This window comes from Triplophysa rosa, linkage group LG4, assembly GCF_024868665.1.
Source record: "Triplophysa rosa linkage group LG4, Trosa_1v2, whole genome shotgun sequence".
Taxonomy (NCBI): domain Eukaryota; kingdom Metazoa; phylum Chordata; class Actinopteri; order Cypriniformes; family Nemacheilidae; genus Triplophysa; species Triplophysa rosa.
The window spans coordinates 23,753,341-23,768,229 of record NC_079893.1 but is presented as its reverse complement, the minus strand read 5'-3'; the positions used below and the strand labels follow the sequence as shown (position 1 = coordinate 23,768,229).

The window sequence follows — 14,889 nt, the reverse complement described above, 5'->3', positions numbered from 1 at the left end:
TTTTGGCATAGTGGACAAGATGGATCCCATTTATGCAAAGACAGTTGCCATTTAAAATGAAAAGTTTTATTTTGTGTGTCACATTGAGATTGTAAAACACTGTTCAAATACATTTTGCAATATTGCTTTTCTTTGAATAAGGTGAAAGGGAACAAAAAACATGGTTTAAATGAAATGCCTTTCTCATTACTGAATGAAAATCTTAACCATAGCATTCTTATAAATACCGAAATGCTGCTGGAAAAAGGAAGGGAACCGGGTGAATGTTTCCTATTCCTCTCTGCTTCTTTCCATATCTCTCAGCCGTCTCTCCAACATCTTGACTTTATCCTCTAGATGTGTATCTCGCTTTCCAGATGTTCCACCTACGCCTAACAGGACACAAACACACACCAGTCCTGCTAATCTCAGTGCTGTGGTTTCTGCAGAAGCACCGGCGTCGCTGAGAATCAACCCAAACATAGCAACAGTGAAGATGACCTTCAGGAGCCACAGCGCCTGCCTCACAGCTCCCACCAGCAACCGCAGGATGAGGGACATTATCCAGTAGGCAGTCAGAGCAACCATGGCCCACAGACTAACAAATATCACTCCCTCTGGAGTAACTTGTTGGAAGGGAAGTTTGACTATATCAGACACATGGAGAAATGCTGTGAGCGTGTGCCTTTGCTTACATCAATTTAAACTATCAAACAGAAATAAATAGAAGCTAGTAAGCAAATAAACAAGTAGATTTGTGTAAACTTACCGTCAATTCCTGCTGCTTCCAAAATTTCAGAAAGGTATCGGATGAGCACGTTAAGCCCCGCCGCCGCCGATTCTGACAGAAACGTCACGCTGTTGCGTGCAGACTGATGCAAACGAGTAAGCAAATATACAATAATTAAAATGATGATTGTGATCATTAATAGCATCATACAAATTACACAAAAGGACCTCCTCAAAGAATCAATAACTGTTGGGTAATTTTACATTAATTTAACACAATTATAAAAGGAAATATGAGTTTCAATTAATATTACTATAAAACAAATGGTCATATTACAACCGAACACAGACCGGAAGCTAACTTCGGGCCAGCGTGTGCGTCCAATGAAACCAATGAGCCAATTTAATCGTATTTGCAATAAAACCAAATTAGCCATTGTCTCCTTATAGGAACCAGTTTACCAATAGCATTTGTAGTAAAACTAAGCTATTTAAAATAGTAATATCAATATAAATATCAAATTTGGCATCTGCAAACAAACAATGCATCACCAAAGCGATAACTATATAAAAAAAAGTTTGTGCTCTTTTCAAGAACTTTGTGGGGTTATATTGAAAATTCAGCGATAGTTTACAGGCATGCTTGGCAAAATGAGCTCACCTTCAGGCACGAATCCACTACATTTTCACCAATCATAGAGACCAGGTAACTGTGGGCTTCCTCGGAAAAACTTGTGACAATGGAGCGAACATTGTGAAGAGGACTGGACTGATTATCCCATTCCAAGGAGTGACACGGCTGTAAAAACGGATATGAAACTGAAAGGATATATGTTGTAAAATACAACAACTGCCCCATGCTTGAAAGAAATCTAGGGACCCTCCCTCCGACTTCACCAAGTGTTCAATTCGTGCGCGAATAGTTCCTCACTCACGAACCACGTTTTCATGTAAAACTCCATGAAAAGTATAACGCTAAATTGAGTCTCTGTTTAAGAACCTATCTGTAGAGTTTAAATAAGCATCTTTCCCATCCGAGACAGAATAGGTTGTTTTGAAAGATCCAGATGTATCATCCCCCGTCGTTTTACTAACTTCTCCTTCTTCTTGTAACGTTTATTGGCGGTGGGCAAGCCAACTTTTGGTGCATTACCGCCACCAACTGAACTGGAGTGTGAGGTGACAATGGGGAAAATAAAAAATAAAATAAACAAAATAACTTATATTCTCATGAAATTTCCTGTGTCTATTATATAACTTATTATCATTCTTCTGAATGTTTGTTACCTATTATTAGCTCTAAAGACAATATCTGTACCTTCTGTCTGTAAGAAGGCACAGATTCTTTCCAGAATCTGTCTCTCATTACAGTATGCTCTACACTGTAATAAAATATGATGAACTGTTTCAGTTTCACCACAAAATATACATAATCCAGAAGGATGTTTCCTGATTTTAAATAAATTTCCATTTAAAGATGAATGTCCTAATCTTAGTCTTGTAATTATTACTTCTTCTCTTCTTTTAAAGTTCTAAAGTTCTTTTGTAATCCATACTTTCTTTTGAATTTTATAGAAATGTCTTCCTTCCTTCTCCATATCCCATTTATGTTGCCAAGATTTAATAACAGCTTGTTTGATAATTGTCTTTGCTGATCTTTACATTAATTTTATATTATTTTTATTTAACAATCTTTTAGCATGTTTATCTGCCATCTCGTTTCCATCCACTCCAACATGTGCTGGTACCCACAAAAATGAAACAACCTTGCCTTGTGCATAAAGTCTATATACCATTTGCATTATTTCTATAATAATCCCAGGTAGCACACGTAGGGCCTACGTCTGGCCGATTTACAAAATTCCATCGGCACGATGGAGCTCAGAGAGCGATTGCTAATCGGGAATATATCGCCGAGACATCTGCATTTAATCGTAAATGATTCGCGGCCGCTGCTTGGACGACCGCCGCAATAATGTGCTCTGCTTTTATTTGCGCACACATATACGTATGCGCACACGTGGTCTAATTTTTATAATTAGACCACCCTAAAAATAAAAAAACATATTAGCAACAATCAGAGCACTGCAATTTCAAATATTGGTGGGACACTTTGGCTATTTCTAATTATTCTGGGGGCTAGCCCACCATCAAAGTGAATGGTTTATTCCGCTTGGCCTCTGTAATTTGATTGGCTAGAATTCTCTAAACCCTGTTTGATTGGCCAACCTTTTGACGTTGACGAGCGCTGTTACCGCTGTGGCTAGGGGACAGAAATCACAACTATAACAAGGGAGCAAAAGATAACGTTATTATTATTTCTTTATATCCTTACAGTGGGCCGGCCCACATAGAGCAGCGGCCCACTGGGAAAACTCCCGGTGCTCCAGATGGCCAGTCCGACACCGAATATGACCTACGGGTAACGTAAGTGGCACGTTGCGGGCACGTAATTTCATTACCAATACAATTTTGACTAACATTAATGATTTACATGTCGATTACTATTTAAATATGCGTGTTTAAAACGTTTTTAGACAGGACATTGTAAATCTGTTAATTAAATAAGCCAAGAGAATTTTAATACCCGCCGCTCTCTGCTGTATGGGAATGTAGCAGTGCGCATGGATAGTTTCTCCGAAGTAAGACATGTTTAATTTCACAATTGTCATTTAATGCTTGTGAAAAATGAATTTAAACAGATTTTAAACTTATATTCTGACAGAATGTCGTCTGACAGCAGTAACACCTTTGAGGGGCTTCTGTATACAGGAATTAAAATTCCTCTGACAGGAAATTATCATGTAAGACTCGTAACTGCTCAACAAATAAACGGATTTAACGAAAATAAATGAGTAAAGTGCAATTTAACTTTGCTTTAAGTTTCATTTCATTATATTTTATTATTTTTAAGGTAGGCCTATATACAGCACCGGTGGCCGTTAAGAGTAACTCAGTTTACCAAGTCTCTTCAGTATAAAAAAGACCAACAATCACATTAAGTAACAATATCTTATATTTAAAGTGTTTTTTTGTAATATTTATGCTTCTGTAATTATTTGCCTGTCGTGAATCATGCTCGACCCTATGTTTTAAATAAGTGTTATACACAGTGTTGGGTGTAACTAGTTACTAAGTAATTAGTTACTGTAATTTAATTACTTTTCCCTGAAAAAAGTAAAGCAAGGGATTACTCTTATTTTTCTGTAATTTAATTACAGTTACTTCGGATGTAATTTAACTAAATACTGTGTAATGTATAAATAGTGGAACTGACATTAAAATTCAAAGTCTAACTTTAAAATGCATGCATTAACATATCTTTCTCACATTTGTAATACTTTAGTCAGTTTATAAGAGTACTTTATGTAGTTTTATATTATTTATTTGAATGAATTAAGAGTTGTTTCATGTCTATCCTTGAATCACTTAACTAATCAAAGTGACTACAGGAAACAGGAAAGCAAACAACCAAAACTACAAACTTAAAGTTCAAAAGACGGGACCAAATAGACTGATTCATGACAAAAGTATTCCAACTCTGAATCTGTGTCATTATATGATATTTAAAAGTCTCTAAAATAGTTATGGGCAAATAAGGATGAGTTAAATTAGTTGTACTGCATGTCCACCCAAAGAATATTAAATATTTAAATTACTAACTGGTTACCAACACAAAATTTTTAATCCATTACGTTGTCACGATGTGACCATGACCAGCAGATTACGTCACCAGGTTATGTGGAGGTGATGAATCCAGGAATTTCACTTTTCTGGTCGTCACGACCTAAATTTGGTCGTAAGGTTACGTTATGTAACAGCCACGAATTTTGGCTGGGAGTGGAAGAAGCTGTATTTGCAGCAATTTCCACTAAATACCAACTCAATATATGCACTGATTACTATATTGATGGCATTTAAAGTAACATTTTGTCTGATTAGTGTTAGAGAGAGAGTATTAATCAGTTTTGTGTGTTTAATTTGACGTTTAATAGGGTGTTTAATAGGAAGAATGTATAATGTAGAATACATTAACAGAATGCATGCATTCATGTTTCTCATGCTTCTATGATCACCAGTACAGCCTAATGTTAAATTATGTTAAGACATTCACATAAAAATTCCCAAGTATTTTAGCAATAGACAATCAATGATTGTGAGCATATTCACAACTAAGAACGTTGAAAACGAACTGCATTGTCAGTAAGACATTTTATTATATAATTTATAGAGAGGGTAGATAACATTTTCATTTAATGAGCAGTATTCACAGAAAGTTATTCAACCACACACACACAAAAGCCACAATTATCTAGTAAAACAATATTTTTTGTTTAAAAACACCCTGAAAACACATCTCTGTCACACTGGTCTTTTAATATTTCAACTTACCAGGAGTGAATGTGTTTGGGAAACACTGAAATTAATGGGTTTCAGTGCAATGTCTGGATATAAAGAGCCCTCCATGACACAAGTTACTTCGGCATTCCATTCTTCCAACAGATGTCTATGGGAGTGTCGTAACTCTGTTTTTCAATGATATCAACAAATAGCCTACAGCTTGTGGCATTTACCACACGACGTTTCCTATTATAAATTTCGTAAAGCAAGCAAATTTGTGACAAACAAAACTGAAGCTTTTGTTAGTTGTTTGACGTTTAAGCATGTCAATACGTGAATGTTTTGACACCAGAGATACATCATGTATCTCTTTTGTGGCAATTTTGACAAACGGAGTTAAATGATATGCAGTCTATAGCCGACGTTATTAGGTACAAAATAAAACTCCAAAGTACACAATTAAAGGTAAAATGTAATTATAATGATAATAACAAATGTATTCTTTATGTTGATATTGATACATCCTTAAATATCATTTTTTTAAACCGTCTTTGGTAAACTGCAGTTTTAGGGAGAAAATACTCTGCAATGATTTAAAGTGATGAATTTGCACATGGTTTATCTTAAAGTATATTAAAAACACAACATGGACATAAAAACAAGTGGTATACATTTTGAAAAGTATACCACTACAAAGTACACTGCATTGCATATGAACATTAGTACTTTACTATGTAGGTTGCAGTAATTTTATAAAAGCACAGTTAATTCTACATACAAACATAAATGAAATATGTCTTTATGTAATTTAAGTCTTTCTTGGGGATTAAGCAGGATGTCATCCATTCATTTCCTGAAAGAGAGAGAGAGAAAATCCATTAAATTGACCATTATTCACAATCTGGAAAGAAACAGAAGGCTTCATTTCATTGTTAGCCTACTGAATGTCATGTTTATCAAATATAACATGCAGAATTTTACATTGCAACTGTTTCCATTTGAAACATTTTTTTTCTTGAGCTAAAAGAAACAAAACACTGATAGCACAACGTTTGCTAACCAATCCCCTTATAATGATTTTTCAATAATTGAAGAATTAAGAAATCAATTACGGACAACACTAAATTAATCAGCATTTTCAAGAATGGTTTCGGCCAATGACAATTTTTAACAACACTGTCTCACAGGAATTTGTGTTGTCACAAAATGTAATCTGTTGATTCATGTTCATTGACAAGAATTTCCCCTTTATTCGTGTCACTCAGCATGACTTTTTTTGCGTCACCCAGCACGACTTTAATACATTTTAATTATCTTTCATGTCTAAATATATATCAACGCCATCTGAAGGGAATTCGTAGGCTACCTATTTCACAAGGTGGCTTGGCTCATTTGTGTGAATTCCTACGGTCTCATTCGGACGTTTTATTATGATTTGACTTCGTTATGATTTGGTTTAGGGACGGGGTTAGGGTGGGCCTTTGTCGTTGCTTTGCCAGCTCGTAAAATTTGAGCATTTTAGCAAAATTAGCCTTTGCGGCTGTGATTTTAGGCTTCACTAAATCCTTGGTGCTTCGAATCAGATCGGTGGGCGTGGCTTGTTGGTTTTGACTAAATTCTTGGTGTTTCGAGTTTTATGATACCCTTACCCTCACCCTGACCCTAACCATGCACTGTAAAAATAAAAGGTGCCTCAAATATCCTGTTGTGTACTCAAAGAACCTTTAACCGTATTTTAAGGGCTTCAAAGCTCTTTTTCTCATAATAGGGTTATTGGTGGAACCATCTATAGTCTTTGCGCTTCTTCCAGGAACTTAAACGATTCTTGAATAACCCCATATTCAGTTCTGAAGTTCTGGAGTCACCTTTTCACTACACTGGGACCTCAAAGTGCTTTGCGAGTTATTGAAGGATCTCAAATTCTAAAAAATGGTTCTTGTGAGATCTGTAAACTTGTAAGTGATTCCTGGAGAATCTCTTTTGTACAAGACAGTATCTCGAGAAACCCCAAAAAATTCTGCATGAAATACGGATTTTTAGTCTGATCATTTTTATGTTTTATAAGAATAAGAATAGTCCAAAGTTTGGTTTGTGGCCCCTGCTATGTGAACACACATTTTAAAATCATGCACATGATTAGAAAAGGCTAAATGTTATTTTTTAAATTATTTTATATTTCTTACTATTGATATTATATTAATTGGAGACAAAACTATCATTCAATAACTATTCATTCTATAAGTAGATCCTAAGTCACTAAAATCTTTTGAAAATGTAAACATTGTTGTGCTTTCCATCCAAACAAACTGCAGCTGCTCTGTGTGTTTATTGTGCAATCTCGCCCCCACAGTAATGTGGCGCTGTTGGCCCATTGTCGCAGCGTCAATGCATGTGCCATGTGGCGCTTTCGTTAGTATGTGTGTTTAACTTTTTCCAGCTCTGCGCAGACCGATCACCTTATGACAAAAAGCATACGGCATTAGAATAGCATCTCTAAAGCATACAGAGCAGTCAGTTCACAAATAGCTCTCACTGTGCTTTGATGTCATACGCCATTCCGTCTGCGATCAAACATCTGTCTGGCACGAGGCGGTACGAGTTCCCTTTCTGTCGGTCTCTCGATGTTGTGACGAACCGACAGATGGGGTTTGACTTGAGAACCTATCATCTTCTGACTAGCTTTGAAAAGGCCAATGAAATTTGCATGCCAGACTCCGCCCCGGATATCCGGGTATAAAAGGGAGACGGCGTGCTGCATTCATTCACCTTTTGTTCTTCGAAGCCTTCGATCTTATGATCAAAAAATGATCTTCAAAGACTGCTGGAATCTTACGACGTGGTGCAGCGGACTGTCCCTTCCTGTAGCGACTTCCCCTGGGCGTCTCGGCAGTTCCAGAGGTGTTTTCTTTGTCTAAAAGAGCAAATTTCTCCAGCGCGGCATGTCCCGCTGTTCTCGTGGGTGCAACACACTCATCGAGGAGGGGGACAGACACGATGTCTGCCTGCCTCAAGTGCTTGGGTGTCCGGCACACTGAGGCAACCTTCGTAGATACGTACTGCCCGCACTGCGGTTGCGGTCACGGGTGGCTGTGTTCTTTATGGACCCAGCCACCACCTCATCTGCTTCCCGTTCCATGACAGCAGTGGCTACAGCCCTGCCGTCCGCTACGGCGAGCAGCGAGGGTGAAATGAGGATTACCGTGAGCGTTATTCCGTCAGCCACAGGCTCACGGACCGTTCACGCCTCATCTCGCACGTCTGACCGTTCCCCAGGAGGCGGTCCCACCCCATCTTGTTCCTCAGCCACGTATTCGGAAAAGGTGCGTGATGATGATGAGATGTCCCTTGCAGCATCGGAGGGTGACTCAGTCCCTGGGAACCTGGCTAGAGCTTCCCAAACCGTCATGGTGGCTAGGGAATACGATCTTTCTCGGCTATGCGATCCAATTCGCCAGACGCCCACCCAAGTTTTGGGGCATCCTCTCCACCTCAGTCAGAGGCAAGGATGCTCCCATGCTTTGGGCCGAGGTCGCCACCCTTCTGGTGAAGGAAGCGATCGAGCTCGTCCCTCCAGCTGAGATGTCCAGTGGGTTTTACAGCCCGTACTTCATCGTCCAAGAAAGGCGGGGGGTTGCGCCCCATTCTAGATCTGCGTACCCTGAACAGGCACCTACACAAGCTGCCACTCAGGATGCTCACGCAGAAGCGCATCCTGACGTCTATCAGATGTCAGGATTGGTTCATGGCAATCGACCTGAAGGACGCGTACTTTCATGTCTCAATTCTCCCTCGTCATTGACCGTTCCTGCGGTTCACTTTCGAGGGGCAGGCATATCAGTACAGGGTCCTCCCCTTCGGTCTGTCCCTGTCCCCACGAGTCTTCATGAAGGACGTGGAATCCGCCCTTGCTCCCCTCAGGGAGAAAGGCGCGCGCGTACTCAACTATCTCGATGACTGACTTATCTTGGCACACTCGTGAGATCTGTTGTGTACACACAGGGACCTGGTGCTCCGGCACCTAGAACGTTTGGGACTACAGGTCAACCGGGAAAAGAGCAAGCTCTCCCCCGTGCAGAACATCTTTTTTCTCGGCATGGAACTCGACTACGTGCCCAAGATTCCCACCACTCCCTTTCGGGACCAGGTGGTGAACTTGCAGGCACTCCCCACTGGGGAACAAGACCCAACCCCATCCGTGTTGTGTCCGCTGCGCTTCTACTTGGTCCGCACGCAGAGCTTCAGGAGCTCTGAGCAGCTCTTTGTCTGTTTTGGAGGTCAGCAGAAGGCTGTCTCCAAACAGAGATTGGCGCACTGGATCGTGGACGCCGTCACTACGGCGTACCGGTCCCAAGATTGCCCGTGCCCACTGGCAGTGCGGGCACACTCCACCCGGAGTATAGCCTCCTTGTAGGCACTGGCTCAGGGCGCCTCTCTGGCAGACATCTGCAGAGCTGCGGGTTGGGCTACGCCCAACACCTTCGCGAGGTTCTACAGCCTCCGTGTGGAACCGGTGTCAGCCCGAGTCTTACATGGTACCAACAGGTAAGACCGGCGACCGATAGGGCGTACGCCTGCGAAAGCACCTTCCCCCCTCATAGGTGGGTCAGTGTGCTATTTCCGCCTCCCTTCTTCCCCCACCAGGTGAAGAATAGGCATTACATCCATCACTAAGCACTTCCTGGTGGCGGGCTGGGCGGAGCAGCCCTGCTTCCTTGGGCCGGGTATCAACTGAGTTATCTAGCGTATAGCTCTAACCGGACCTAGTGCCCCACACGTAGTAACCCCCCCAACAGGGTGGTTCCGTCTGATGTATTTTCATGGTCTGGTTCCCAGGCTGGTAACCCATGACCTTCCCTAGGTGGGCCTCCACCTCTTGCGGAACTCCCTTACAGCCCTGCCGGCGAGACCATGTTGGTTATGGTGTCTCCACTGAATTCCTCCCTACGGTAGGAAGTTGCCTCCGCAGTGGCCCTTATGGTGCCAGGCGGCATCTCGCTGATAGAGAAGGAAGGCCTCTGCCTGTGACGGCCGGCAGCAGGGGCGTCCCACCTTTTTCAAAAGCTCTGGGACCCCCTGCCTCTCCACTGGATGGTTACAATTTCGTGCTGGCGCTCTCGTCTGACACGCCCAGGCCAGTCAGCGTCGCTTCGCTAGAGATTGTGATGCGGCACAGCGCCGTGGCGTTTTCGATAGGAACCCCATCTGTCGGTTCGACACAACGTCGACAGACTGACAGAAAGGGAACGTCTTGGTTACAGATGTAAACTCTGTTCCCTGATGGAGGGAACGAGATGTTGTGTCCTTCATGCCACAACGCTTGCCGCCCACTGCAGCAGTCGAGAAATGCTCTCAGGCTCCTCAGCCCAAAAGGTGAATGAATGCAGCACGCCGTCTCCCTTTTATACCCGGATATCCGGGGCGGAGTTAGGCATGCAAATTTCATTCGCCAATTTCATTGGCCTTTTCTCAAGTCAAACCCCATCTGTCGGTTCGACACAACGTCTCGTTCCCTCCATCAGGGAACAGAAGTTACATCCTTAACCAAGACGTTTTCATCTGTGTCCCCTAGCGCTAGTAATGGGCACTTTCGAAACAGGCTTCATGAAGCTTCGAAACCCGTATCGAATCTTTTGTATCGAATCAGTGCTTAGAAGCATGTGTATCAAACTGGCTAAGTCACGTGATTTGTATCAAACAAGGCTTCGTTACGTCATTACTGTTTCGAAACGTTTCAAAACTCGACGACATTTCGCCACTAAGGGGTGTTGATCTATTGTGATATTTTTATTATTATGTTATTTGTTATATTTGCACATGTAAAAATACTCATTGACAATGAAATAATCTGAATAGAGTGGATTATTACAGTTGTTGCTATAAATAGCCTATTGTACTCCTTAACCATAGACCAAAGCAGTATACCAGGCATTGTAATATTTTGTTTATTGTTTTATTTGTAAACCAATTTGCGATGTGCTAAATGATTAAATGTAATGTTTTGAGACATTATCTTAATCCCTCTTTTTTGTCTCTATGTATTATTCCCAGGGACACCCAAGGCCAACAGACCCAGCTCCAACCCACCCTGATGCTCATCCTTGCACTGCCTAAGGCCAACAGGCGCAGCTCCTGTTCTCTTTTTGCCATAAATACATATCTACTTTAGCAATACAAAATTGTGAAATGCTATAGAAACTATAGAAATAATTTTGACTTTTGATCCTCACACCACCTGGTAATAGCAGGAAACCCATTTGGAGAGAACAGCAATGTTTTTTTCTTGCTCACAAGGATTTGCTTTTTATTATTTGGTTATTATTTAGGCAAGGTTAGTTTTGTTAAGATATTGTTTTAATTTATAACAATATCACCAACACAATATTGATTATACATTTGATTTCATGAATTTAGAATTGTAATGTACAATATTGACTATTTTGTTAATATTTATTCAATGTAAATTGTTGTTGTTTATCAATAAACTGTCACTTTAGTGGTAAACATAGGATATTATTAATTTCGGTTACATTTCATAATGGGCAATCATTGGTCTGATTAATCAATTTTATAGCCTATAGCTATATTTATTTATTACTAAAACGCTATCTGTGGGTTTTTGAATAGTTTTTCACTATACAAACTTCTTATGCTTTACAGTAAAATATTGAGTTTTGTATCATATTTCATTTGTTAAAAAATGTAAATGAAGATAATCAGATCTGATAACCTGAACCACATATACATATATTTAAAATGAAAATGAAAAAAAGCAAGTTTTCCTGTAGCTTATCTGATTACATTTTATTTAGTTTTAAAGGGATTATGTTCACAAATTCACAAGTTTGCAAACTTTGCATTACACAAATTACCACGACCTTCTTCCGGTTTAAACGAAATGACGTTTCTGTGTGGTTAACGCTGACTGGTCAACTCAGTTGCCAAGGATGAGCACCTTTCACCAATGAGAAACCTTTTGGCACACCCCCTACCTTTCAGCATGCCCATTACTCCAACCTGCAGCTAGCCATACTTGAAAAAAAAACACCCGCGAGATTGCGTCTGACTCGAAACTCGATTTAGTTTAGGGTTTGGGGTGAGGTAAGGTGTTGCTTAGCCACCTCTTTAAATATGTACGACTTCCTTTGATATCAGGTTATAAATATATATACGTACACACACGCAGTCTGTGTTTTGAAAGTCGTGCTGAGTGACACGAAAATGCTCCAGATTGGGGCAGGAGCTCCAAAACGAAGTGAAAGCTCCAAAACAGGGTGTTGCTTTCTCCTATTGGCAGAGACACTATACAGCGCATTTAGCAGTGATATTAGGAAATATGCATATATGGTTTAAATAAAACAACGTAAGCTTAGTTTTGTGTTTAGGGTGAAAAGTTGACATTTAACATAAAGGATTTATTTTACAATATCAATTATCAGCAACATTATTTGTGGTTTGTAACATGTTTTTACACTCTTTAAAATGTAAGAAATGTACAGTATGTATAGCATGTTGCTAGTAGTGTGGTAAATAAGTGTAATGTGCCTTTTTTTACTTTTGCAAGTTCAATGAAAACCCTGACTCGCCCTACCCACTACCCATAACCTGTTTTCCATTATGTCATTCTATTTACCTCTACCATACCCTCACCCTAAATCTAACCACTCTGGGGGGGACTCACCATGCTTAAATCTTATGTAAAATATTGCATTTTCCGTAAGAAACGGTGTTTAATTTAAGACGTTTTATTTTGAAATTTATTTTGTGCTACTTCATGCAGTGCTGCACAGCGTATGACACGGCATATCGCGAGTGAGACTCCGTCCCCTTTTGGTGGTTACAGCCCAATTTTGGAATCCACGCCCCATTTTGGAGCGCTCCGGCCTGCAGTTATACCTACTTAAAAATTTGTGTCAATGAACAGATTCTAAGACTGGGTGTTTTTAAAAGAAATTATTTTTCCCTTTCCCATCTTACCGTATAACCAGGGATGTTCTTTTTTACTTTATACAGAATAGCTGTGAAAGCAGAGGATACTGCTGTCTGGGCCATAATAAGAATTGAGATGGTGTTCTTTACAGAACTGCTGAAATTCTGTTTAAAGAAAGAGTTTTCATTGGTCAGTGTATATGAATTTCCCTGAAAAGATAATTGATTGAAAAAATAATTGCCTTTATAAGCTTAACAATACATACGTTGGAGAGGTTGAGTCCGATGTCAAAGTAGTACAGGGCAATCGCAATGAGTGAGACGATTATGGCCACGACGGAGGCAGTCAAGCAAACAGTGAGCTAAAGACAGCAAAAACGTATCATGTTTTGTCTTCGTAAACAGTCCAGCAAGTGGAAGGTAAGCAGGCATCTTAATTTAATAATGTTGGTTAGGAAGACTGCTGGGCATTGTTAGCATGTGCCTGCTGATTTTAAAACGTGAAAAAATAACTAGTTAAATTATTAATTATGATCCAGTTGATAGGTGAACTGCATATGCAAATATCTAGAATATTTTTTTACTTGCAGATCTCGTGAAAGGTCTAACTCACCGTCCTTGAACTGGCATGCTTTTCCACTGCAAATGCAGTTGCACCTGAAAAGACAAACTGTTTGGAAAGAGGGATACAAGTTTAGTAGGTGAAACAAATACCTGCTTTACACACTGATATCTTATCCACAACCCACATTACTACAAATTTAGCTATCAAAGTATAAGTCACTATTTGAATAGTTGAATTGAACTATTTCAGTTTTTCTTAAATAACTCATCCATAACAGTTATTACTTAACGTTACCATAAGGCCACTCCACCATGGCACACCAATATTAATAATCAGTGAGGTCTCAGCGAAGAGTAGAGGCATAGAGTAGGAGATGATCAGCAATCCTAGTGCTATCTGTGAGACCTACAGAGAGAGAGAGAGAGAGAGAGAGAGAGAGAGAGAGAGAGAGAGAGATTGCTTAATATGAAATTGCTCATCATTATAAGGAAAAATCTTAAAGGGATACTTCACCCAAATATGAAAATTCTGTCATCATTTACTCACCTTCGAGTTGTTCCAAATCTGTATAAATGTTTTTGTTCTGATGAACACAGAAAAAGATATTTGGAAGAATGCTCATAACCAAACAGATCTTGCCCCCCATTGACTCCCATAGGAAAAATAACTTTTTGTTTTGTTTTGTTGAATGAAAGAAGACATTTTGAAGAACGTAGGACAGCAAACAGTTCTGGGGCACTTTTGACTACCATTGTAATTTTTCTTATACTGTCAATTTGGGGCTAAATCTGTCTGGTTATAAGCATTCTTCCAAATATCTCTCTCTGGGTTCATCAGAACAAAGAAATGTATACAGATTAAGAACAACTCGTGAGTAAATGATGACAGAATTTTCATTTTTGGGTGAAGTATATCCCTTTAATACACCATTGTTTTTACTACTAGTCAGATGTTTAATAGGAGTAGGCTAAGTTACACATCAACCGTTAGATGTATGGAGAGTATAATAAATCAGACAAAATGTAGTTCACTCACCCCAAATATTTTGGGCTCCCCTTTCCGTAGGCTTTCTTGCAAGGCATTTCGTTTATCGTCTATTTTTTCCTCCACCCGACCTGGCGCAGTTGTCACCGACAGATCCGTCGAAACTGTCACAGACATTTCTTTTTTTTCTGATGAGGGGTTAGCGTGAAATTGTTTTGATGCTTTCGAAATATCGCACAAACTCCTGTAACTTAAGTATGTATGCAACAATTTCAAAACAAATATCTTGTTGTGAAATTCTTTTTGGCATACAAAACGGTCTGGTCCCACCCTTAGGATTTTTAAGTAATCGCGTTGCAAAGAAT

General features: G+C 39.9%; 2 protein-coding genes across 2 annotated transcripts; both read right to left on the bottom strand.

Moving 5' to 3' along the window:
• Window positions 1–44: 44 nt before the first annotated feature.
• Window positions 45–1,822, bottom strand: tmem109 (transmembrane protein 109). Its single transcript, XM_057331922.1, has 3 exons — window positions 1,370–1,822; window positions 749–851; window positions 45–626 (listed from the first exon to the last, which is right to left on the bottom strand). The coding sequence occupies exons 1-3, from the start codon at window positions 1,565–1,567 to the stop codon at window positions 271–273; spliced, it is 657 nt and encodes a 218-aa protein (XP_057187905.1). The 5' UTR covers window positions 1,568–1,822; the 3' UTR covers window positions 45–270.
• Window positions 1,823–4,695: 2,873 nt separating this feature from the next.
• Window positions 4,696–14,848, bottom strand: tmem176 (transmembrane protein 176). Its single transcript, XM_057332801.1, has 6 exons — window positions 14,576–14,848; window positions 13,835–13,945; window positions 13,589–13,645; window positions 13,242–13,337; window positions 13,024–13,140; window positions 4,696–5,902 (listed from the first exon to the last, which is right to left on the bottom strand). The coding sequence occupies exons 1-6, from the start codon at window positions 14,699–14,701 to the stop codon at window positions 5,888–5,890; spliced, it is 522 nt and encodes a 173-aa protein (XP_057188784.1). The 5' UTR covers window positions 14,702–14,848; the 3' UTR covers window positions 4,696–5,887.
• Window positions 14,849–14,889: the final 41 nt, after the last annotated feature.

Bases quoted from the DNA above. Each gene is read 5' to 3' on its own strand.
- tmem109 (XM_057331922.1), bottom strand. From the start codon at position 1,567: ATGGGGCAGTTGTTGTATTTTACAACATATATCCTTTCAGTTTCATAT. The intron at 852-1,369 runs GTGAGCTCATTT...CGTTTGCATCAG, and splicing joins TAGTGGATTCGTGCCTGAAG to TCTGCACGCAACAGCGTGAC. The intron at 627-748 runs GTAAGTTTACAC...TGTCTGATATAG, and splicing joins GGAAGCAGCAGGAATTGACG to TCAAACTTCCCTTCCAACAA.
- tmem176 (XM_057332801.1), bottom strand. From the start codon at position 14,701: ATGTCTGTGACAGTTTCGACGGATCTGTCGGTGACAACTGCGCCAGGT. The intron at 13,646-13,834 runs GTAACGTTAAGT...CTTTCCAAACAG, and splicing joins CATGGTGGAGTGGCCTTATG to TTTGTCTTTTCAGGTGCAAC. The intron at 13,338-13,588 runs GTGAGTTAGACC...TGCTGTCTTTAG, and splicing joins AGCATGCCAGTTCAAGGACG to CTCACTGTTTGCTTGACTGC.